At 55.0% G+C, this 19,878-nt stretch overlaps 2 protein-coding genes across 4 annotated transcripts; one reads left to right on the forward strand and one right to left on the reverse strand.

Moving 5' to 3' along the window:
* Positions 1-2,152: 2,152 nt before the first annotated feature.
* On the forward strand, positions 2,153-12,115 carry YBX1 (Y-box binding protein 1). Of its 3 annotated transcripts, none has more exons than XM_065854993.2 (8): positions 2,153-2,480; positions 2,812-2,875; positions 6,268-6,301; positions 8,319-8,408; positions 8,616-8,918; positions 9,254-9,336; positions 9,446-9,723; positions 11,736-12,115. In XM_065854993.2, the coding sequence occupies exons 1-7, from the start codon at positions 2,324-2,326 to the stop codon at positions 9,690-9,692; spliced, it is 978 nt and encodes a 325-aa protein (XP_065711065.1). In that variant the 5' UTR covers positions 2,153-2,323; the 3' UTR covers positions 9,693-9,723; positions 11,736-12,115. The 3 variants fall into 3 exon arrangements, with proteins under 3 accessions (XP_065711065.1, XP_065711066.1, XP_065711067.1); XM_065854994.2 differs by having other exon boundaries at positions 11,741-12,115; XM_065854995.2 differs by having other exon boundaries at positions 2,154-2,480; positions 9,458-9,723.
* Positions 12,116-13,348: 1,233 nt separating this feature from the next.
* Positions 13,349-16,657, reverse strand: LOC136111281 (claudin-16-like). Its single transcript, XM_065855324.2, has 5 exons — positions 16,488-16,657; positions 15,574-15,676; positions 14,451-14,615; positions 14,109-14,300; positions 13,349-13,616 (listed from the first exon to the last, which is right to left on the reverse strand). The coding sequence occupies exons 1-5, from the start codon at positions 16,599-16,601 to the stop codon at positions 13,525-13,527; spliced, it is 666 nt and encodes a 221-aa protein (XP_065711396.2). The 5' UTR covers positions 16,602-16,657; the 3' UTR covers positions 13,349-13,524.
* Positions 16,658-19,878: the final 3,221 nt, after the last annotated feature.

Genomic DNA, 19,878 nt, shown 5'->3' on the forward strand with positions numbered 1-19,878 from the left:
TTACCTATAGACCGTCGGTAAGGGCAGCAGCAAACAATCATTGAGGCTTAAGGAACATATTTTAAAATCAGTACCAAGGCCTCATATTTGTTCTGAAACTTTTAACTTTCAGGGAATACTGTTTAATTTCATTGTATAGATTGGGGGCTGTTCGGTGCCACCGGAGTTCACCCAGGTGCTGGAACAGAGACTTGGGCTGGGAAGCAGAGGGTGTTTGTGCTCTAGGAGTAAAAACTGGGGTTCTAAAGTGGAAATGGGGGGTGTTCCTTGTCCTGTCTCCATTCCTGGGGTCACACGTTGCTGAGGACACTGGTGCTCACTCCTCTGCGGCCCAAGGCATCGCACCTTCTCGCACCTGCAGAGCATCAGGTGAGGAACGACACGCAGAACCCGCCGCCCCTTCCCTCCCCAGGCCCAGACCACAGAGCGGCTTTTTCCTTTGACATTCACGGTGCTTTTTCACCAGAAATCCAGTTTATTTCTGGGCACGGGCTCAGCAGCCCTTTCCCAGCGCGGTGTGTTTGTTGCTCCAGTCAGCCCATCCCAGTGCTCAAGAAAAGCTCCATCAAAATACATCCAGCGCTGTTGCTTTCCCGGGTGGCAAGAAGGGCTCAGGAGGAGGGGGAGCTGCCCCACACCGGCTCCCACCACCCACCCACTCACAGCAGAGAAGCTCCCCTGGGCTGCTTAGGAAAGGCCTAATTAAAGCCCAGCCTTTGAAAAGACATCTGACCCGGGGCTACCACCTGGCTCTTCAATGGCTCAATTAGGAGGCCTTTGAGTAAATCCCTGGCAGGTGCCACCCAAGGAGCTCCCTGGGGAGCAGAGGCCGGTGGGGGGGCTGGGAGAGCCCAACCAGGCCCCCAGTGTTTGAGGGTGAAGCCCAGACCCTTTCCCCTCCTCACCAGGAGGGCCGGCCCAGGGCCTCTGTGCTGCCTGCACCCTGCAGGGGGTTAGACCCGGCTGCCTGGGGTGGGGGGTTAGACCCGGCTGCCTGGGGGAAGGGTTAGACCCAGCTGCCTGGGGGAAGGGTTAGACCCGGCTGCCTGGGCTGGGAGTTAGACCCGGCTGCCTGCTCCCTGGAGGAGTTTAGACTGGGCTACCTGCTGCCCTAGGGGGCGTTAGACCTGGGTTCCTGCTCCCCAGGGAGGTTAAACCTGGTTGCCTGGGGGGAGTTAGACCCGGCTGCCAGCTCCCTGGGGCAGGTTAGACCCAGGTGTCTGCTGCTTCAGGGGGGTTAGACTGGGCTGCCTGGGGGGTTAAACCCAGGTGTGTTAGACCCGTGTATCTGCTGCCTGCGGGGGATTAGGCCCGGTTGCAGCTCCTCGGGGAAATTAAACCGGGCTGCTTGCTCACCGCGGGGGGGAGTTAGACCCGGCTGCCTGTTCCCCAGGGGGGTTAGACCGGGCTGCCTGGGGGATTAAACCAGAGTGCCTGCTGCCGGTGGGGGCGGTCAGACCCGGGTCCCTGCTCCCGGGAGGTTAAGCCCGGTGTCCCGCCCCACCCCAGCGCAGCTCCCGTTCCCCGGGGGGTGATTAACGGTGCGTTAACTGCGCCTAATTAGGGATTTATGGCAGCTCCGCCATGTCTCCAGGTCCGTCATTCCCCAGCGTTAATTAACACCCGCGGGCTCCTCCCGATTATTATTTTTCTTAACGGAGCCGCGCGGGGGCTGCAGCGGCCCCTGTACCGGGGATCGCCGGTTTAGAGCGCGGGAACCGCCGCCAGCGCGGCCGCTGGGCCGGGTCCCGGTAGCGCGGGGCGGCCGCTGGCCGGGTGACCGGACCGGGGGCGGGCGGGAGGACCCGGGGATCCCGCGGGAGGAGCCGGAGCGGCCTCGGGCGCTATCGCCACATGGTCGCGCTCACTTCCCCGGTCGGGCCCGTTGGGGGCGGGAGCGGCGGAGGTGGCCAATCAGGCGGCGGGGGCGGGGACTCCGGCTAGGCCGGTAAGAAAAGCGAGCCTGGCAGCCGCGGGCGGCACGGCCAATGGGCGCGCGCGCCTGAGGAGAGGCAGGTGTCGCCGCCAATGGACAGCCCGCGAGGGGCGGTGGCCGCGAGGAGAAGAGCCAATGGGCTCGCTCGCCGTTTAACGGGCGGCCCGAGCGGCGAATGGTGTGTGGCGCGGGCGGGGCGCGCGGGGTGGCTAGCCGGTGCGGGCCGCCATTGTGGCCAGTTCGATCGGTATCGGGAGCGGAGAGCGGAGCTCAGCGAGCCCGGAGCAGGGAGCAGCCCCCCCACGGCCGGCCTCAGTCACCATCACACCGCGGGAGGCGGCGCAAACAGCCAGTCACCACCACCGTCCGCACCGAACAGCCGCCGCCATGAGCAGCGAGGCCGAGACCCAGCCGCCCGCCGCCCCCGTCCCCGCGGCGGCCCCCGCCGCCCCCGCCGACTCTAAGCCTAACGGCGGCACCGGGAACGGGGGCAGCGGCCTGGCCTCGGCGGCGCCTCCCGCCGGCGGGGACAAGAAGGTCATCGGTGAGGGGCCGGGGGTTCGCGGCGGTTGGGGAGGCCCCGGCGGCGGCGCGAGCCCACCCCCCCCCGCTCCCCTCCCGCCATCGCTGAGGGGCGGCGCGAGCTCCCCCTGGGCTGAGGGGCGGCGCGCGCCCCCGCGCTCGCTCCCGCGCCGGCCGTTGATCGCCCCCGGGCGCCTCCCCCACCCCTCCCCTCCCCGCTCCCTCCCGCGCGCGCCGCCGGGCCCCGCGTGTCGGCGGGTGGGGGCGGGGCGGCGCAAGATGTCCGCCACGCGGGGCCTTTGTGCGCGCCGCCCCGCCACGTGCCGCCTGACGCCGCCCCCCCCCTCCCGCAGCAACGAAGGTTTTGGGAACAGTGAAATGGTTCAACGTGAGGAACGGTTACGGCTTCATCAACAGGTGAGGGGGCGCCGGCGGGGCGGGGGCTGCGGGGCGGGGCTTTGTCGCCGCTGTCACCCCGCGCGGTGACACTGGGCGGGAGGAGGGGGTGACATGTGTCCTGCCCCCTGCGCTTTCGCCCCGGCCGGTTTATCAGCTTGGCTTTTCAGTGCGTTCTTCTCTGCAAGAACTTTGGTGTCTCAGGGAATTTATTCTCATAGAACCGTTTTGGGCGGAAAAGCCCCTCAAACTCCTTCAGTCCAGCCCTTCCCCAGCCCTGGCGCTGCCCCATGTCCTGAGAGCCTCATCTATGAGTATTTTCAACGCCTCCAGGGATGGTAACTCCACCACCCCCCTGGGCAGCCTGTTGGAACACCCAACATCCCTTTCTGGGAATAAATTATTCCTAATATCCATATTCTCATGATGCTATTTCCTATATTAAGATTCTTTAATTTTTTGCTGGATAGGGGCTTCTGGGGTTGTTTTTGGCTTTTAAGGGCGTAGAAATCCGCTGGCTGCTGGCAAAATATTTGTTTAAACTCGTGCGTGAAGTTCAGTCACATCGCTACAAGCAAAGGTTGCTTTGAGTGCTTGGTAGTTAAAATCACTTTATCTCAAGGAAGCCTAAATGTGTGGGAAAAGAGCAAAATTCAGATTGATTTTGTATCGCAAGGCTGGAGTCTATAAGGGGGCTCAAGAAACAAGTGCCTACAAGATTCTTTTCATGACTGCAGTTGGTTGAGAGGAAAAACGGAACAGTTGTGTAAATAATTAAGATCAGCGTATCAGTGATGGGGTTGGGTAGTGGAGGAGTCCTAAAATTTGCAAACCAATTATGGAAAAACGGGAATTTTGGGTGCTCTGGAGGGGCCTCCTGGGGTTGTTTTACAGATGCCACATTACCTTACACACTTGGTGCGCCAACCCCACAGCTCCAGAATTGTTGTATAAAACTTGGGACAGAGAAGCAAGCGTAGATCCTGGGGCTGTTATTTGGCTTTTTCTTTATGTTTAGTTTAAATACTACTTTTTTTTTCAACTGTCTGTTACCTCATGACCCAGTCTGAACTGTCTGCCAAGCTCCCTAATTGGTTTTGTGTCTGAAACTTTTAAGAACTCCGCTCGGAGTCTGCCCAGTTTGCATTCTTTATGTAGGTTTTCATGTGAAATGTCAAATAGCTGTCGGTGCTGTAAGCTTGAGCCTCTTTGGGTTTTATAAACGCTTATAAAGTCACAGGCCGCAAACTGTCCCTCTAGGGAAGGCTTTTCCTGTTTCCCTCGGTAGTGGAAACGCTCAGCGACTGAGTCAGGCCGGGAAGCAGCAGCAGCAGCGAGTTAAGCCATCCCAGTGGCTTCCCCGGACGTTAATTTGGCAGCTGGTTAATCCCCGAGGTTGCCATTTTTAATGAGAAGCCCAGCGGGATGTGGTGTTATCAAGAGATGAGCGCGGCAGCCTGGGAACCAGGGGGGGACGTTTCCTGGGCTCCGGGATCTCTGGCTTTGCGGAGCCGCTGCCCTCGCTCTGCTTCACTCCGGCCGGGGCTGCCGGCAGCTCAGATTAACTTGGGAGCTAAAACTCAGCTTTGATGTAGGTGCATGTTCACTTCAAGTATTTCCTGTGTTTGAATGTTAGAAGTGCGTTTCTGTTCCGAAATATTTTTGCATTCTGAGTACCTGTCAGTTGTTTCTCGCTGTTGGCAAAATAATATAGGGGTGTGCAGGGCAGTGAGTTGGTCCTCTTGCCATCGCTGGAGCTGCACATTGAGATCCGGCTCTGGATTTAGCATTCTTCTGGGTTTAAGAGCGGCCTTTTCTTAATCTGCTCATCTGATTAATTTTTTTAAACATTTTTATGGATTAAAGATGTTGAGGGAAGAGTCATTTAGTGCAAAGATGAGTTAAAGGGCTTGTTAAGCTCTCAGAATGGGGGTTTCTCTTGTGCCATTTCAGAGTTTCTCTGAGAAGGTGGTCACTGTGCCACTGACACCGTTGGAGCTTCCTGTCATTGGGGATCGCCCGGCAGGCGCCGGCCTTCCCCATCGACCATGTCTGCACCTCGAGCTGTGTCTGTTTAACCGAGTCATTTGTTGATCTAAATCTCCAGTGTCCTCTTAAATGGAAACTGCGTTTTCAAAAGGACTTTAAAACCCAGTAGCTGGGATGATTGTCCAGAATGGAACTTAGCAAAAGCACAGTGTCCACACTTGCAGAGCGCACACACGAGCTCGTCCTACCACCATTTGTCACTTCCCAGTGAAGGAGGGTTCCAAGCTTAATGTTTTTCACTGAAAACCTATTACTGGGCTTTTCTGAAGGTTTTTGGCTTTTAGAGCATCTGGTAGGAGATGTTGTGCTGAGGCTCCAGCTTTGCAAGGGCTCCTGGGTGCTGATCAGGCTGCTCTGCTTGGTTTCCTTTTCCCATAACCTGTGAGGCCTGTAGGCATCAGTTCCCTGAGGAAACAAGGGGACTTATTTTTACTGGTGCTGTCTGATAGAATAGCTGTAGTTAGAGTTTTTGGAAGATTGAGTAGATCGAGTCTTTGGAAGAGTCTTAATTGTCATCTTGAGGAACGGTTGGCTGTATATTTAAAAACAAGACTTCTTTATTCTGTTCCTCAAACCCATAAGCTCTCCAGTTAGTCCTGAGCACCGTTTAACACCAGCTTTCCTTTGCGATGTTCTTCGCCAGTCATTCTAGGAAATAAAAGCCACTTTGCTACCGATTCAAACCGTTCCGCAGACTAACGAAACCAGTGCCGCAGCGAGGGTGGGTTGGTGCGGCTGTGAGTTTGTTGTGAGCGGTGGAAACGGCGCATCCAGCTCAACCATGGGGCTTCGCTGACCTCATTGATACCGCGTTGTGTTGTCCGGCCTCAGAAACTGCGCCGTGAAAGAGGCTTAGGGGTCCGTGGAGGTGCAGACTTGAGCTGTTTGCTGTTTCTTGGGAGGGGAGAAGCTCGAGGTTTCCCTCTCTGTGCTCACAAATCCAACTTGCCTGACCCTGCTGCTGGAGCACTGGTCGCTCCTTAAATGAAGGGAATGTGGAGGCTGAGGGGATGCGACTGCAGAGATCGCGCAGAGCTGTCGTACCTCCCAGCCTCTGTCAGAAATGATCGTCTGGCCGCTGTCAGGTGTTCTTCCCTCTTCACACATGCCCCTGGGTGGGGTGGGATGAACCGTGGGTGTGCAGGAGGGAGAAGGAGCGGTTTCCCTGCAACTTGGTGCTCTGAGTCTTGCTCATGCTGCCCAACCGTCTCTATATTCCAGCAGTGAGCTGCTGGGGCTGGTTGGGAGCTGGTGCCGACAGCTGCTGGTCTTGGCAGTTCCGTCCCCACCCCGAACAACCACATTTTTAAACTGGGCTTACTGTGCATTTCATACGTGAACTTCAATTTCCTGTTGTCTTGCAGGAATGACACCAAGGAAGATGTGTTTGTCCATCAGGTAAGATTCCTTTGAAACCAAAACACGTTCCCTCTGAAACTCGCTGCGCGTGACCCGCGTGAGTAGAACCAAAGTTGGGAAAGAGCCTCACATTTTCCGAGACCTGTTACCTGAACACGAACAAGGGTTGCAAGTAGAGCTTGCATGTGGCTGGGGCTTTCACACATGCACATACATCTGTGGGGAGGACACGAGATCCAGGTGGGACTGTAACATGCTGGAAGTGGCGCTGGCTGTGCCCGCGCTCTGCTCGACGATCGCTGCAGTCCAGGGAAGCTGCCTTGTGGATCCGTACAGTTGTTAGTAAGTGTATGGAAATGAAATCAAATGAAAAGCTTGCAGCAGGGAGGGAAATTAGTTGGGCGCTAATAGGGTAATAGGCTGTAATAATAGAAGTGCCAGAGAAGACTTTTTTTAGGCAAAACTTTTATGGAATGTGTTGCTCCAGGCTTTCAGTGAAAAATCTGCAAACATTTTAATAGGTACTTTCTCAGTTTAACAGATACGTACACTTGTATAGTGAGCAGGTAAACCGGAAACTGGTTCCAGACTGACACTGCACACCACACCTGGGATTATTTTGTGGCCTTAGTTTAGTCCTTGGTCTGCCCTGGCAGTGTGAGCAGGTCTGGGTTTGCACCCTGGCTCGGGATCTCCTGTTGCGACGCAGCCCGCACAGAGTTTTGGTGGAGCTTGGTTTACTTGGGGCATTTAGGAGTCCGTGGATTGTTCTTTTGTTTCCAGTTGGGGATGTATTGCTGGTGGTGTGAACAAAGGGAGGAAAAAGGAACCCCTGGGAAGTGGTTTGGCTGGGGTTGGATTTGCCAGCTCTCTTGCTTGGGCTGTGTCCGAATTCACCTGCGATTAAAAGGCAGCAGCGTTTGTTTACAAAGGTTACTCTGTCACAGGGCAGCAGATAAAGGCCAAACGGCTCTGCTGTGTGTGTGTGCGTGAGGAACCCGTGCCCTGCGTGAGCTGTCAGGCCGCGATTGAGACCTTGACTCACCAGTCACATCTCGGGACTTGTCCTGTAACTACTGTTACATTTCTAAAAGTGCAGTTTGGCAGTGATTTAATGGAAGAATTTTCATGGTAAAACAGCTTTAGGGGTCTCATGTGAAAGAAGTGGGCTTGGTTTAGGAGTTAGAGCTGTGTTGGTGTTTCCTGTCTTTCCCAAAACCCGCTGTTCTATAGGATGAGACTTGTGGGCATGTGTTTCCATAGATTTTGTTCCATTTAGGGAAAAACTCCAGTCAAATTCTGCTGCTGAGGTTTTTTGTGTTGTTGTTACACTTGGATTAGTGTTCAGTTAAAGTGTTTGATAAGCAGAACGTGGCTGAGCTTGGGGCCTGTTAACTCATCTGGCAAAAATGGAATCAAATGCTGAAGAGTGTGGAAAACTCAGTGTTTTTCAGTAGAATCATTTAACCTGGGGTACCGATACAAAGGCTTGTGTGGAGCTGATGCCTTGGGAAGGTCAATCCTTGACGTATTGTACACATGTAGAGTAGATCTGAAATGAATTGGTAAATGCTGTGGCTGGAGCGATGGTGGAGAAGCCTCAGAGAAGAAAACAATCTGTTGATTTCTGGCCATGGCTGGGGATGGCCTGTGTGCTGCAGTGGCTTGGAAATCAGAAATGCTTATATATTGATGTGTATATGTCAGAGGGATGTATAGACTGTGGGGCGTTCAGTGCTGAGCTCTGGTAGCAACACTGTGGGCAGTGGGGGTTGGTTTGTTTTCAGGCTGCTTTTTCAGCAGGCAGCGCGTTGACAGATGTTTCTGCTCAGCTGGTACACGTTTCACATGGGCCAGATCTATAGTGATACAGTTAATTTGATGGCTTCTTGGATTTTCATGGTGGTTTCATTGCTTTTTCAGGAGTACACCTCTTCCTCTTAAGATACTAAAAACTCAAATTCTTTGATCTTTTTTTTCTTTAATTCTTCAGATATGCTAAGTAGCGTTTTTGTGCTGTGCCTGTAAATGTAATTCTGCAATATTATGTTGTCAGACTGCCATAAAGAAGAATAACCCCAGGAAGTACCTCCGCAGCGTAGGAGATGGAGAGACCGTGGAGTTTGATGTGGTTGAGGGAGAAAAGGTAAACGCGACTCCGGGGTGTCGGGGCGCGTGCGGAAAACTCGGTCTGCAGGCTTTGCTGTGGTGCCTGCGGTTTGAGCCGATGCCTCATGACATCCAGGGAGATGAATGGGTGTTTTGGTGCTTTGCAACGTGGATGTAAATCGCTGCTAAATGATATTTTGCCGTATCTGTGGTGCTGAGTGCTCACCTGCTCTCTCCTCCGCAGGGCGCGGAGGCAGCGAACGTGACAGGTCCCGGTGGAGTTCCAGTGCAAGGCAGCAAATACGCAGCAGACCGTAACCATTACAGACGATATCCACGTCGTAGGGGTCCTCCACGCAACTACCAGCAAAACTACCAGAATAGTGAGAGTGGGGAAAAGAACGAAGGAGCAGAGAACATCCCGGAAGGTCAAGGCCAGCAACGCCGTCCCTACCGCAGGCGGCGGTACCCACCTTACTATATGCGTAGGCCCTACGGGCGTCGACCACAATACACCAACCCTCCCGTGCAGGGAGAGATCGTGGAGGTAACGTTGGCTTAAAACCTGGTGCCAAACTGCCCCTGTTCCTTTGGAGTGGGGCGATGGACGCAGCTTTGTGCTGCTTTCCGTAGATGCTCAAGGTGTTTTTGTCGCGGTTTGGCGGTAACGTGAGACACTGGAGCAGAGGTCTTAATGTTACAGCTTTTAAAGAACTGTTTGAATTTGTGTTAACTTCCCATGGGATTAACTGGAAGAAACACGAATTCTCACCTCGTTGTACGGCACAGGCTTGGCCTGGCAGCCGCTTCCTCCCGGCGTGACAAGCTGTGGCGTTACCAGCTGTGTGTGGCTGAGATGGTTTGTTGCCTCGTGTCTTCCAGGGTGCTGACAACCAGGGTGCAGGAGAACAAGGCAGACCAGTCAGACAGAACATGTATCGAGGTTACAGACCGCGATTCCGCAGGTATGCTGCACATCGACTTCTTTTTTTCTATTTTAATTTTTTAAACCTTGCCTTTTAGCAACAGAGCCAGAACATGGCGATGGTCAGATGCTGCATTGTTAAAGCCCAGCTTGACTTTCAGGGGTCCTCCTCGTCAAAGACAACCTAGAGAGGACGGGAATGAAGAAGATAAAGAGAACCAAGGGGATGAGACCCAAAGTCAGCAGCCACCTCAACGTCGGTACCGTCGTAACTTCAACTACCGACGCAGACGCCCAGAGAACCCTAAACCACAAGATGGCAAAGAGACGAAGACAGCCGAACCACCAGCTGAGAACACGTCCGCTCCCGAGGCCGAGCAGGGCGGGGCTGAGTAAACACCGGCTTAACATCTCTACCATCATCCGGGTGCGTGGCCGGGGCTGCTCCAGCATACGGCTTCATTTTCTTTTGCTGCTTTCCTTTAATTTTTACCTTTCGAGGTTTGGACTATTGCTCACGCTTGTGTGTCTGCAGAACCCAACTCTGAGAGTTTGCTGTGCGAGTGCTGATGAATTAGGAGGACTCAGTTACCAGGTTGAATTTTTGTTGATGGCTTCACGGCCTAGAGTGATGTTAAGCTTAAAATCCTGGCTGTGCTCAGTAGTTCAGCCTTTTTCCACCCAGAAATAGTAATTTAAGCAGTGGTGGGGTAGTGACTTGGAAGGAGCTGGGGAGAAACAGGTCCTGGTGCTTCCTGGGCTCTGTTATCGCTCCGTCCCAAATGAGAGGTGAATTGCGATAGGACCTCTAGGCATTAATTTCTAGCAAGCTGGTGCACAACCTGCAGGAGTGTCTCAGTAGCAGCTTTTTGTCTTTAAAAAAAGGCACTGGAAAAACCGGTTGGGATGGTGGTCGCGGCGCGGAGGAGCCGCTGTGCTGCTGCTCAGGAGCCTTGTGGGACGGTTGGTGTGAAAACCTTGCTTTTGTGACAAGGCAAACAGGCTGCGGCCTGGCGCTGGTTCGGTGCTGTCTGCTGGTGGACAGTTTTGCTAATTTGGGAATATATTTTGTTGGTAGGACTCTGTTCTACTTGTTCTTTTTTCTGGTGCTTTCCTTGTCTGCCCTTTCTCCCTCTCTCCTCGCTCTCACTGGTGTTCATGTTGTGTTGCTGGTGTCTCACCCATTGCTCTGCCTGGGCTGGGAAACACCCCTTGGGGCTCTGCTGGTGACAAACGGTCACCGAATCCCATAATGTCAGGGGTTGGAAGGGCCCTGGAAAGCTCATCCAGTGCAGTCCCCCCATGGAGCAGGAACACCCAGCTGAGGTTCCACAGGAAGGGGTCCAGGCGGGTTTGAATGTCTGCAGAGAAGGAGACTCCACAACCCCCCTGGGCAGCCTGGGCCAGGCTCTGACACCCTCACCCCGAACAAGTTTCTTCTCAGATTTAAGTGGAACCTCCTGTGTTCCAGTTTGCACCCATTGCCCCTTGTCCTGTCACTGGTTGTCACCCAGAAGAGCCTGGCTCCATCCTCCTGACACTGCCCCTTTCCATCTTGATCCCCAGGAATGAGTCCCCCCTCAGTCTCCTGTTCTCCAGCTCCAGAGCCCCAGCTCCCTCAGCCTTTCCTCACACGGGAGATGCTCCACTCCCTTCAGCATCTTGGTGGCTGCGCTGGACTCTCTCCAGCAGTTCCCTGTCCTTCTGGAGCTGAGGGGCCAAAACTGGACACAATATTCCAGGGGTGGTCTCCCCAGGGCAGAGCAGCGGGGCAGGAGACGCAGGAGCTGGGCTGGGGGTGTTTTGGTGGCAGCAGCAGCTCCAACCTCCCCCAGTTTGGGGACTCGTTCCTGGGAGGCTGAGCTGCTGCTGGATTTGTGACTCGGTCCCTCTTCAATCCTCACCGCAGTGTTTTCTGTGCACTTGATCCCACTGTTAACACCAGCCAGATGAATTCTTCATGTCGTGGCTTCCAACAAACCCCAGGATGACACTTGGCTTGTTTTCTGTCTGTTGATGTTATGGAGACTATAAATCGTGGTTTCTGTGGTCTGGGCAGCGGCTTTCAGAAGCCACAGGTACAGATCCGCTCCTCGGCGCCTGCCGGAGCCGTTGCTGGGTCCTCCTGCCTTCCCAGCCCCGCTGTGTTGGTAGCGGCATTTCCAGCGGCTCCCGCCGGGATTCCTTTGTGCTTCCATTTAGCGCCTCCCGAGTCCTTTGCGTTGCTTTTGCGGGGAAAACCAGCAGTTTGGTCGCTGGCAGTGATGGGGGAGTCAAGTGAGCTGATTAACGAGCTGTAGTTGATGAGGATTTTTCTGTGTGTGTGCGAGTTGTCTCAGTGAGAACCTGTGAATTAATTGCAGCTGTATCTTGGCAGACAAAACCGCCCTGTAACCCCCCACACCTGTCTGATCATCCCTTTTTGTTCCTCTTTTTCAGTTTAGTCATCAAAGAAAAGACTTAAGAAATGAAGAAGACAAGAAAACGAAATTCCAGCAATAAGAAATGAACAAAAGAATTGGAACTGAAGACCTTAAGTGCTTGCTTTTTGCTGTTGACCAGATTACTAGAACTATCTGCATTATCTATGCAGCATGGGGTTTTTATTATTTTTACCTAAAGAAGTCTCCTTTTGGAAACTATAAACACGTTTTTTAAAAGCCTGTTTTTTCTCAATATACCTTTAAAGGTTTTTAAATTGTTTCATATCTGGTCAAGTTGAGATTTTTAAGAACCTCATTTTTAATTTGTATGAAATATACACCTGATTTTTTCAAGTCAAACTGCAAGCATCTGTTAATAAAGGTCTTAAAGAATTACCTTGTGTGCTTGGTCTTTTTAAACCCACTTTTGGCTGTAAGTTAAATATTCCTAAAAGGTTTGGGGGACAAAGTGCCAGCCCTGGTGTGTGTGGTGTGTTCTGCTGGCAGATTTCACAGCTCCCAGCTGTGTTGTGTGAATTCTGCTCACTTTAACTGTTTTCTCGTGTGCTCAAGCGCGTTCAGGGTCCCCTAAACACCCTCTGGCTGCCGTCCCCGCTGTGCCAACCGCCGACTGTCCCTGGGAGCACGGACACCCCGCGGGGGACAGCGAGCGGTCACTGCCTCTTGGTTCGTCCCGCAGCTTCAGCCATGGGATTTCTGTCATTTCTCAGGTCTCTGGGTCTCTCCACCCTGCACCGGTGACGCAGACGGACTCGCGCCCCCGCCGCAGGACGCGGCAGCCGCTTGGGGGTGTTTCTGCATCGCGCCCAAAGCGGGAGCTGTGAAACGCTGCGGGTGAGATTGGAAACAACGTCCCCATCTTCCTGGGGGACAAACACCCTGGGGGGACCCTTGGGGCTGTCCTAGCCGGGGGTGCAGGTGTTTTACAGCCTGAAGGGGCCACCAAAGCGCTGCTGCGAGTCTGTCCTGCACCTTCCCGTTGAGGGACTGTAGCCCTGTGGGAATGTCCACTCAGGCTTGTTCTGCTGCCTTTTGGGGTGACAAAATGTGGATTGGGGACCTTTCTGCCCCATGTCCCTGCACTGTGGGAAGGGATGGGGCAGAGACGGAGCAGCCAGCAATGGCTGGGGGGGCTTTGGGTCCTGCATTGTTTTCCGAAGGGGTTGCAAGAAGGATGATAATTCATTTGGAAATGATTTAAAAAGGCAGCTTTGCAGGTCGAGCACCCTCCTCAGGCTTCACCGCGTCCTGCGCCGGACGTGTGGCTCCAGTTCCCCCACCAGTAACCCCAGGGAACCAGAAACGCTCCCGGCTCCTCCAGCTTTACCCGGTTTGTAAGTGCACAGCTCGGAGCTGCTGCATTTCTGAGCGCGGGGCGGTTTCCGGGGGCCGGAGCCATCAGGGCCACCGGCCACGTGGAGTCAGTGTTGCTCTGCGGTCACCGTTGCTCTGTGCGGAAAGGACTTTCCACCCAGTGATTTCCCAGTCGCTCTTTCACCCTCAGTGTCCCAACAGCCGCCCCGGGGGACTTGGGGGCACCTTTTCTTAAAGTGACAATTTTTGGGGTTTATTTTTGTGAAACCAGGAATTAGGGAAAGGAGCCTCGTATGCAAGTGACTTCTGCAGCACTTTTTTTGCGGCTGCTGCTGCCACAGCTCATGCAAACCCTGCGATTGGAGCGTTACAGTGACGGCCGAGATGTCCCAGTCCAGGTGACGGTGCTTTAATGGGGTCAGGCGGGGGCCAGGGCCCCGCAGCGGGGCCGGGCGTGGGGAGCCGGCCCGTCACACGCGGGAGGCCACAGCGTACATCTTGCTGGTGGCCGATGGGCCGCGGGGCTGGGGAGGCCTCTGGGGTCGCTGGTGGCTGCCAGGCTCTGCCGGGGGAGAGTTGGGTTGTGTCACGAGTGTCGCAGCGTGGGGACGCAGTGGGAGAGCTGGCCCCAGACAGCCAGCACTGCGGAGTCGCTTCCACCCCCTGGGACCCGCCCCACGTCCCTGATGGTGGGATGGACAGATTTCCATCAGCACCTCCCTGCAGCCGCCGGCTCGGGTTTTGGTCGCAGTGACGCAGCTCCAGTGTGGCTGCTGTGTTTCTTGGACATCAACACACCTTTCCCGGCACCTCTGGGTCCCACAGATGTGCATGGAGCGTTTCTGTGCCCCCTCCGCACCCTCAAGGTCCCCACTGTGCCCCGTCCTGCCCTGCATGACCCAACCTCCCAGCCAGGGCGCGCGTCCAGACACAAAGGGGTTCACCTCCGTTTGGCTGGACCCTGTGCGGAGTTCCTGCACCCCCTGAGCTGCTCCTTCACCCACACGCATCCCTGGGGTCAGAAAGCCCCGTGGGGTGTGCCGGGCAGACTGACCGGTGCAGGTGCAGAGGCAGCAGGTCAGCAGCACGGACGCGGCGAAGCAGCCGGTGGAGCCGGCCATCCCCAGCCAGCACGACCACCCGAAGTCGTAGTGGACGCCCAGGAAGATGTTGCGTGACACCAGTGTGGTCCTTTCCACGTAGACGTCCACCGCGTACCACACGGAGCCCACGAGCCCCAGGATGCCTGGGAGGAACGAGACTGATTAAGGAAGAGCCATATGACCCCCACAATGTCCCCAAGACTCCTCTGGGGGGTCTCCCCAGCTCTCAGCATCCCCCCTGCTCCCCTTGGGACACAAGGTCCATCTGGCCCTTGGCTGTCCCAGCCACGCACTCCCGATGCCGAGGGTGACACCGGCCCCGTAGCACATCTTCAGTTTGACATGCGGATCCTCCTTGAGGAACTTGATGCAGTCCAGCCCGAGGAGCAGCGTAGCCAAGGCCAGGCCAGCCAGGAGGTCTGCGGAGATCAGCAGGGTCCGCGTCACCACGATCTTCACTGGGAAGGAAAGGAAAGAAAACCAGAAAGGGGCCTGAGGAGTGCTCAGAGGACCTGGTGTCCCTGCTCCAGACTGCTGCCCGTGTCCCTGCAGTCACCGAACCCAGCAGTGCGCATGTCCATAGGAGGTATCTACATCGGGACCCACCAACCCCGTGTTTGCCGTGTGCCGTAGCCAAAGTGCTCGCCAGGCTCAGCAGAAACCTTGCACCAGGACTTTATAAGCTCCTTGTTAGACCAACTCAAGGAACCAATCAACATCAGGTGCGCCGGTCAGCACCTGGGATGTGGTCACCGGCTCAAGACCTTCCTGCACGGGCTTGGACAGAAGATGCTGCTGTCCAAACTGGTCGTCTTTTCCCTCCAGGTTGTGTAGCTGCTGTTTTGAAGAGCAAGTATCAAGGCACTGGTGACAGATGTGAGAGCTGGCACGGGTCGCATCGCCAGCTGTGTGCAGTGGGGCTTCTCCCTACAGAGCTTTGGCCCCAGACCAGCACAGCCCCACTTTGTCTGTGCTGCCTCTTGTTCCCTTCTCCACTGCCCAAATCTGGGTTGTCCCATGTCACTGCCCCACACAAGGGCTCTTCTGTGCAGGCCAGGAGAAGCCTCCACACCATGGCGTGACTGTCCATAAGCTGAGGACACAAGTCCTTGGCCAGGTCCTCGCCCCATAGGTGACATCAATGGGATTGCAAATCCCACCGTGTGCTGGAGGCAGGAGCTGCGCCCGGGCTGTGTGCGCCATGACCCCTCGGCTGCTCCACGACCCCGTGACAGACCTGGCTGACCCCCGCTCTGCTGCCCAGGCCGTGCTGATGGGGCAGGAGACCAAGAGGAGCCCGGGCCTGCTTTGCTCCTGCTGAGGGTCAGACCTTTGCAACGGGGATCATCTCGAAAAGGAAGAGGGAAAAATGTCAGCTCTGAACTTCAAGAACACCTCCAGGCCATGGCAGCTCACCCGGGTGGTCAGCCAGGATGGAGTCGTACTGGTCACAGGTCCTGACCCCGTCCTGCATGTTGGTGACACATTCCCTCCAAAGCCCCCGGCATTTGTGGCTCACCTGGATGGAAGAGAAGGGCACTCAGGCGCATCCCAGCTCCCCAGGGACCAACCAGCCCAGCGAGGCAGATCTTCAGGCTCCCACCAACGCAGCTGCACACGTCCCATGTCTCGCTGTCTCCTGCTCCAGCATTTCTCCCTCTCTCTCATCCTCTAATTCTCTGACTCATGAAGAAAGCAGCAGGTTTGTGCCACTGTATCCACCTTTCCAAGCCCGTGGAGATGTGCAACCCCGTGTCTCAACCCCGTGCCCCATGGGGCGCTGCTGAGGCCAAACCTTGAATCCTGGGGTCAGTTTTGGGCCCCTCACACCAAGAAAGGCCTTGAGGTGCTGGAGCGAGTGGAGAGAAGGGAACGGAGCTGGTGAGGGGCTGGAGCACAAGTGTGATGGGAGCGGCTGAGGGACCTGGGGGTTCAGCTGGAGAACAGGAGCTGAGGGGAGACCTTCTGATCTCTGAACTGCCTGAAAGGAGCTTGGAGCCAGGGGGGTCGGGCTCTGCTCCCCAGGAACAAGCGCCAGGAGCAGAGGAAACGGCCTCAAGTTGCCCAGGGGAGGTTGAGGTTGGATGTGGGAACAATTTCTTCCCCAAAGGGCTGTGGGGCATTGGAACAGGCTGCCCAGGGCAGTGCTGGAGTCACCATCCCTGGAGGGCTGGACAGACGGACAGGAGGTTCTCAGGACATGGGGCAGGGACAGGGGTGGGGAATGGTTGGACTTCATGATCTTGAGAGGCTTTTCCACCCAAATGCTTCTGTGATTCTATAACCCCACGGATGCCAAGGCCACCCCCGCAGGGCGGTCGCTCTCTCACCTCCAAGCTGTCATCAGCGTTCACCATCCAGCAGTCGGTGCACGTGGCCAGGAGCAGGAAGAGGGTTGAGAGCAGAGCCAGGCCAAACGCCGTCATCTGCAGGGCTGCGCTCATGGGGTCACCTGCAAGGACACCGAGACATCAGCCACCCAGCCCCAGCCCCTTCCCACATCCCCGATCCACCAAGAACAAAGTGCCACCCAGGCCAGGATCTCCCCTATGAGTCATTTGGGGTGCATCTCATGGTCCTTAATGCTGCCAAAATGCTCTGATACCCTCAGCTGAGGTTGGGCCACCAGGTTTGCGTGTAGATGGGGCCCTCAGGGACCCATTAATTTTGCAGTGGAGTCACCCATGCTGGGTTGTTCTCTAGATGTCCTCTCTTCCAAACAGACCATCTGAAGATGCCAACTTGCCCTTTGGGCATCTGGGCTGCTGGAAACTTTGTCAAACACCAACTGTTGCCAAAACCTGTGATAGGAGCATTTGTTTCCTGATTTCCCGGGGTTTTCTTGGTGCCTCCATCCCCATGTCCATGTGATTTGGTGGGAAGATCAACTGCTTTTACTTGCTCTGTTTTAAGAAAATCAATGCAGTGTTGAAACATCCGGGCTGGAGCACAAGCAGTGTCCGGTGGAGATGTCCCAACCTCAAGCTCAAGGAAAGCATCTCCCATGAGGGAGGAGGATGATGGCGGCTGGGCCTTGAGATGGGTGCCCTTGAGGAGCGTTTCCAAGGACCAGAAGGCATGGGACCGTTCTGTTTTCCATCCTTGCCAGAGATGAAGGGACATTGCAGAGAGCGGTGGAGATGTGGAGCAGAGGACATCGCGTCTTCACGGCCTGGCCGCGAATCCCACCTCAACGCATTCCGCAGCCCAAGTTGCTAAATATTTTAACACTTGAAGTTGCAACCCTTTGGGCAGGGGGTTCCCGGAAGGGGGTTGATGAATGTGGCCGTGTGGCCTGGGTTAATTATCGCAGGGTGATGACCCAGCGCCATGGCCGGTTTTGTGACCTTCAGCCAGACCCGCGCACCATGGCGTGGCTCCCCACGTCGCTCTGAGCCGTCTCGCTGAACCCCAGTTCGCGACCTTCGTTTGGAGTTTCCCGAGCTCCCTTCTGAACCAACCCTCCATAACCTTGTGTCTTTGTGCACCAGACCCCGGCTCTTCTGGAGCCTTCGAAGAAAATTGTGCAGCGGTTTGAGTTGGAGGAGCAAGGAGAAGAGAGGAGGGAGCGGGGAGGGAAAGGAAGGGAAATGAAAGCAAGGAAAGAGAAGGAAAGAAAAAAGGAAAGGAAAGGGGAAGGAAAGAAATGAAGAAAAGGAAAGAAATGAAGAAAAGGAAAGAAATGAAATGAAGAAAAGGAAAGAAGGGAAGGAAAGGAAAGGGAAGGGAAAGGGAAAGGAAAGAAGGAAAGGAAAAAGGGGAAAGGAAAGGAAAGGAAAGGAAAGGAAAGGAAAGGAAAGGAAAGGAAAGGAAAGGAAAGGAAAGGGAAGGAAGGAAGGAAAGAAAAGGAAAGGGGGGAAACGAAGGGAAAGAAGGAAAAGGAAAAGGAAAGGGGAAAGGAAAGGAGGAAAAAGGGGAAAGAAAAGAGGAAAGGGGAAAGGAAAGGAGGAAAAAGGGGAAAGAAAAGAGGAAAGGAAAGGAGAAAGGAAAGGGGAAAGGGAAGGGAAAAGGGAAAGGAAAGGGGAAAGGAAAGAAATGAAGAAAAGGAAAGAAGGGAAGGAAAGTAAAGGGAAAGGAAAGGAAAGGAAAGGAAAGGAAAGGAAAGGAAAAGGAAAGAAGGAAAAAGGAGAAAGGAAAGGGGAAAGGAAAGGAAAGGAAAGGAAAGGAAAGGAAAGGAAAGGAAAGGAAAGGAAAGGAAAGGAAAGGAAAGGAAAGGGGGGAAACGAAGGGAAAGAAGGAAAGGGAAAAGGAAAGGGGAAAGGAAAGGAAAGGAAAGGGGAAAGGAAAGGGAAAGGAATGGAAAGGAAAGGGGAAAGGAAAGGGAAAGGAATGGAAAGGGAAAGGAAAGGAAAGGAAAGGAAAGGAAAGGAAAGGAAAGGAAAGGAAAGGAAAGGAAAGGAAAGGAAAGGGAAAACAAATCCTTCACCCCGCGAGCCCAGCTCTGGCCCGCTGGCAATGGGAAGGGGCTCTGGGCAGCGTTACCTGCCCCGCAGGCTCATCCCCGCGGGCGGGGACGATGGTTTCGAGCAGCGATGGGCTGGTCCGGACCCGCTGGGGCAACGCGGCGCCCGCGGAGCCACCGCCGGGTTCTTTCAGGTTTCCAAGGCACGTCAGCCGGGTTTGTGCTCCGTGCGACCCCGCGGCGAGAGGGGAGCGGGTTGGGAACGGAGCCTCCCCCAAAACATCACGTGGGGGAACCTGTGGGGACCCGCTGGGAACGCTCCCCAGGCGGGGGACTCTGTGTCCTGGGCAAGTATCCCACAGTTTTTAATTAGACATTTTAATTACTGCCTAAGAGTGAGCGGCCTGGGATCCGTTGGGTCCCCAGGGCTGGTGTGAAAGGGGCAGAGGTGCGGAGGTGGCTGGAGGAAGGAGCTAAAACGAGGAGGACAATGAAAACCCTTTGGCCAGGCACGTAGCCGATGATTAAAACCCTTTCCCCCACACATTAAGTGGAAAACAAGTGATTGATAACCACTGCAGCGGTTATGGCTCAGATAATGTGTCTGCTCACCCCCAAGGAGGTTTTTGTGACCCTGGAATTTGGAACCCCCACCTGGAACTGCCCTAAAAGATTCAAGTTTGTTCCCTGATCCACTTGTATTTGGGAAAATAATCACTTCTTTTCTCATTTTTTGGCAAAGCATCGTGGTGCAGCATTCCCAGAGCATCGCTGGCCCGGTGGAAAACACCCCCCCATTTCCATTTCATGGGTTGTAGCTGAGGGACACACTCGGGCTTTTCAGGTTTGTGTTGCTTTGGGTTTTTTTTGGCCTCTGGATAATCCCTGACCTGTGGGGATTTTGGCACCGGCGTCTTGGCAAACCCTTGAGTTCCAGCCCCAGGTGCTCGATCTGTGCGATTGCTGTGGATTTATCCTGATTTATCCTTTTTCCCAGGATTTTGACACATGGCGGGTCCCACTCTGGGCATGTAGCGGTTGTTCCTGCATCTGGGCAGGAACAACCCCAGGTTCCAGTGTAAGTTGGGGAATGAGCTATTAGAGAGCAGTGTAGGGGAAAGGGAGCTGGGGGTCCTGGGGACAGCAGGGTGACCATGAGCCAGCACTGGGCCCTTGTGGCCAGGAAGGCCAATGGTACCTGGGGTGGGTTAGAAGGGGGTGGTCAGTAGGTCAGAGAGGTTCTCCTGCCCCTCTGCTCTGCCCTGGGGAGACCACACCTGGAATATTGTGTCCAGTTGTGGCCCCTCAGCTCCAGAAGG

The sequence above is a fragment of the Patagioenas fasciata genome, chromosome 23 (assembly GCF_037038585.1).
Source record: "Patagioenas fasciata isolate bPatFas1 chromosome 23, bPatFas1.hap1, whole genome shotgun sequence".
Taxonomy (NCBI): Eukaryota; Metazoa; Chordata; class Aves; order Columbiformes; family Columbidae; genus Patagioenas; species Patagioenas fasciata.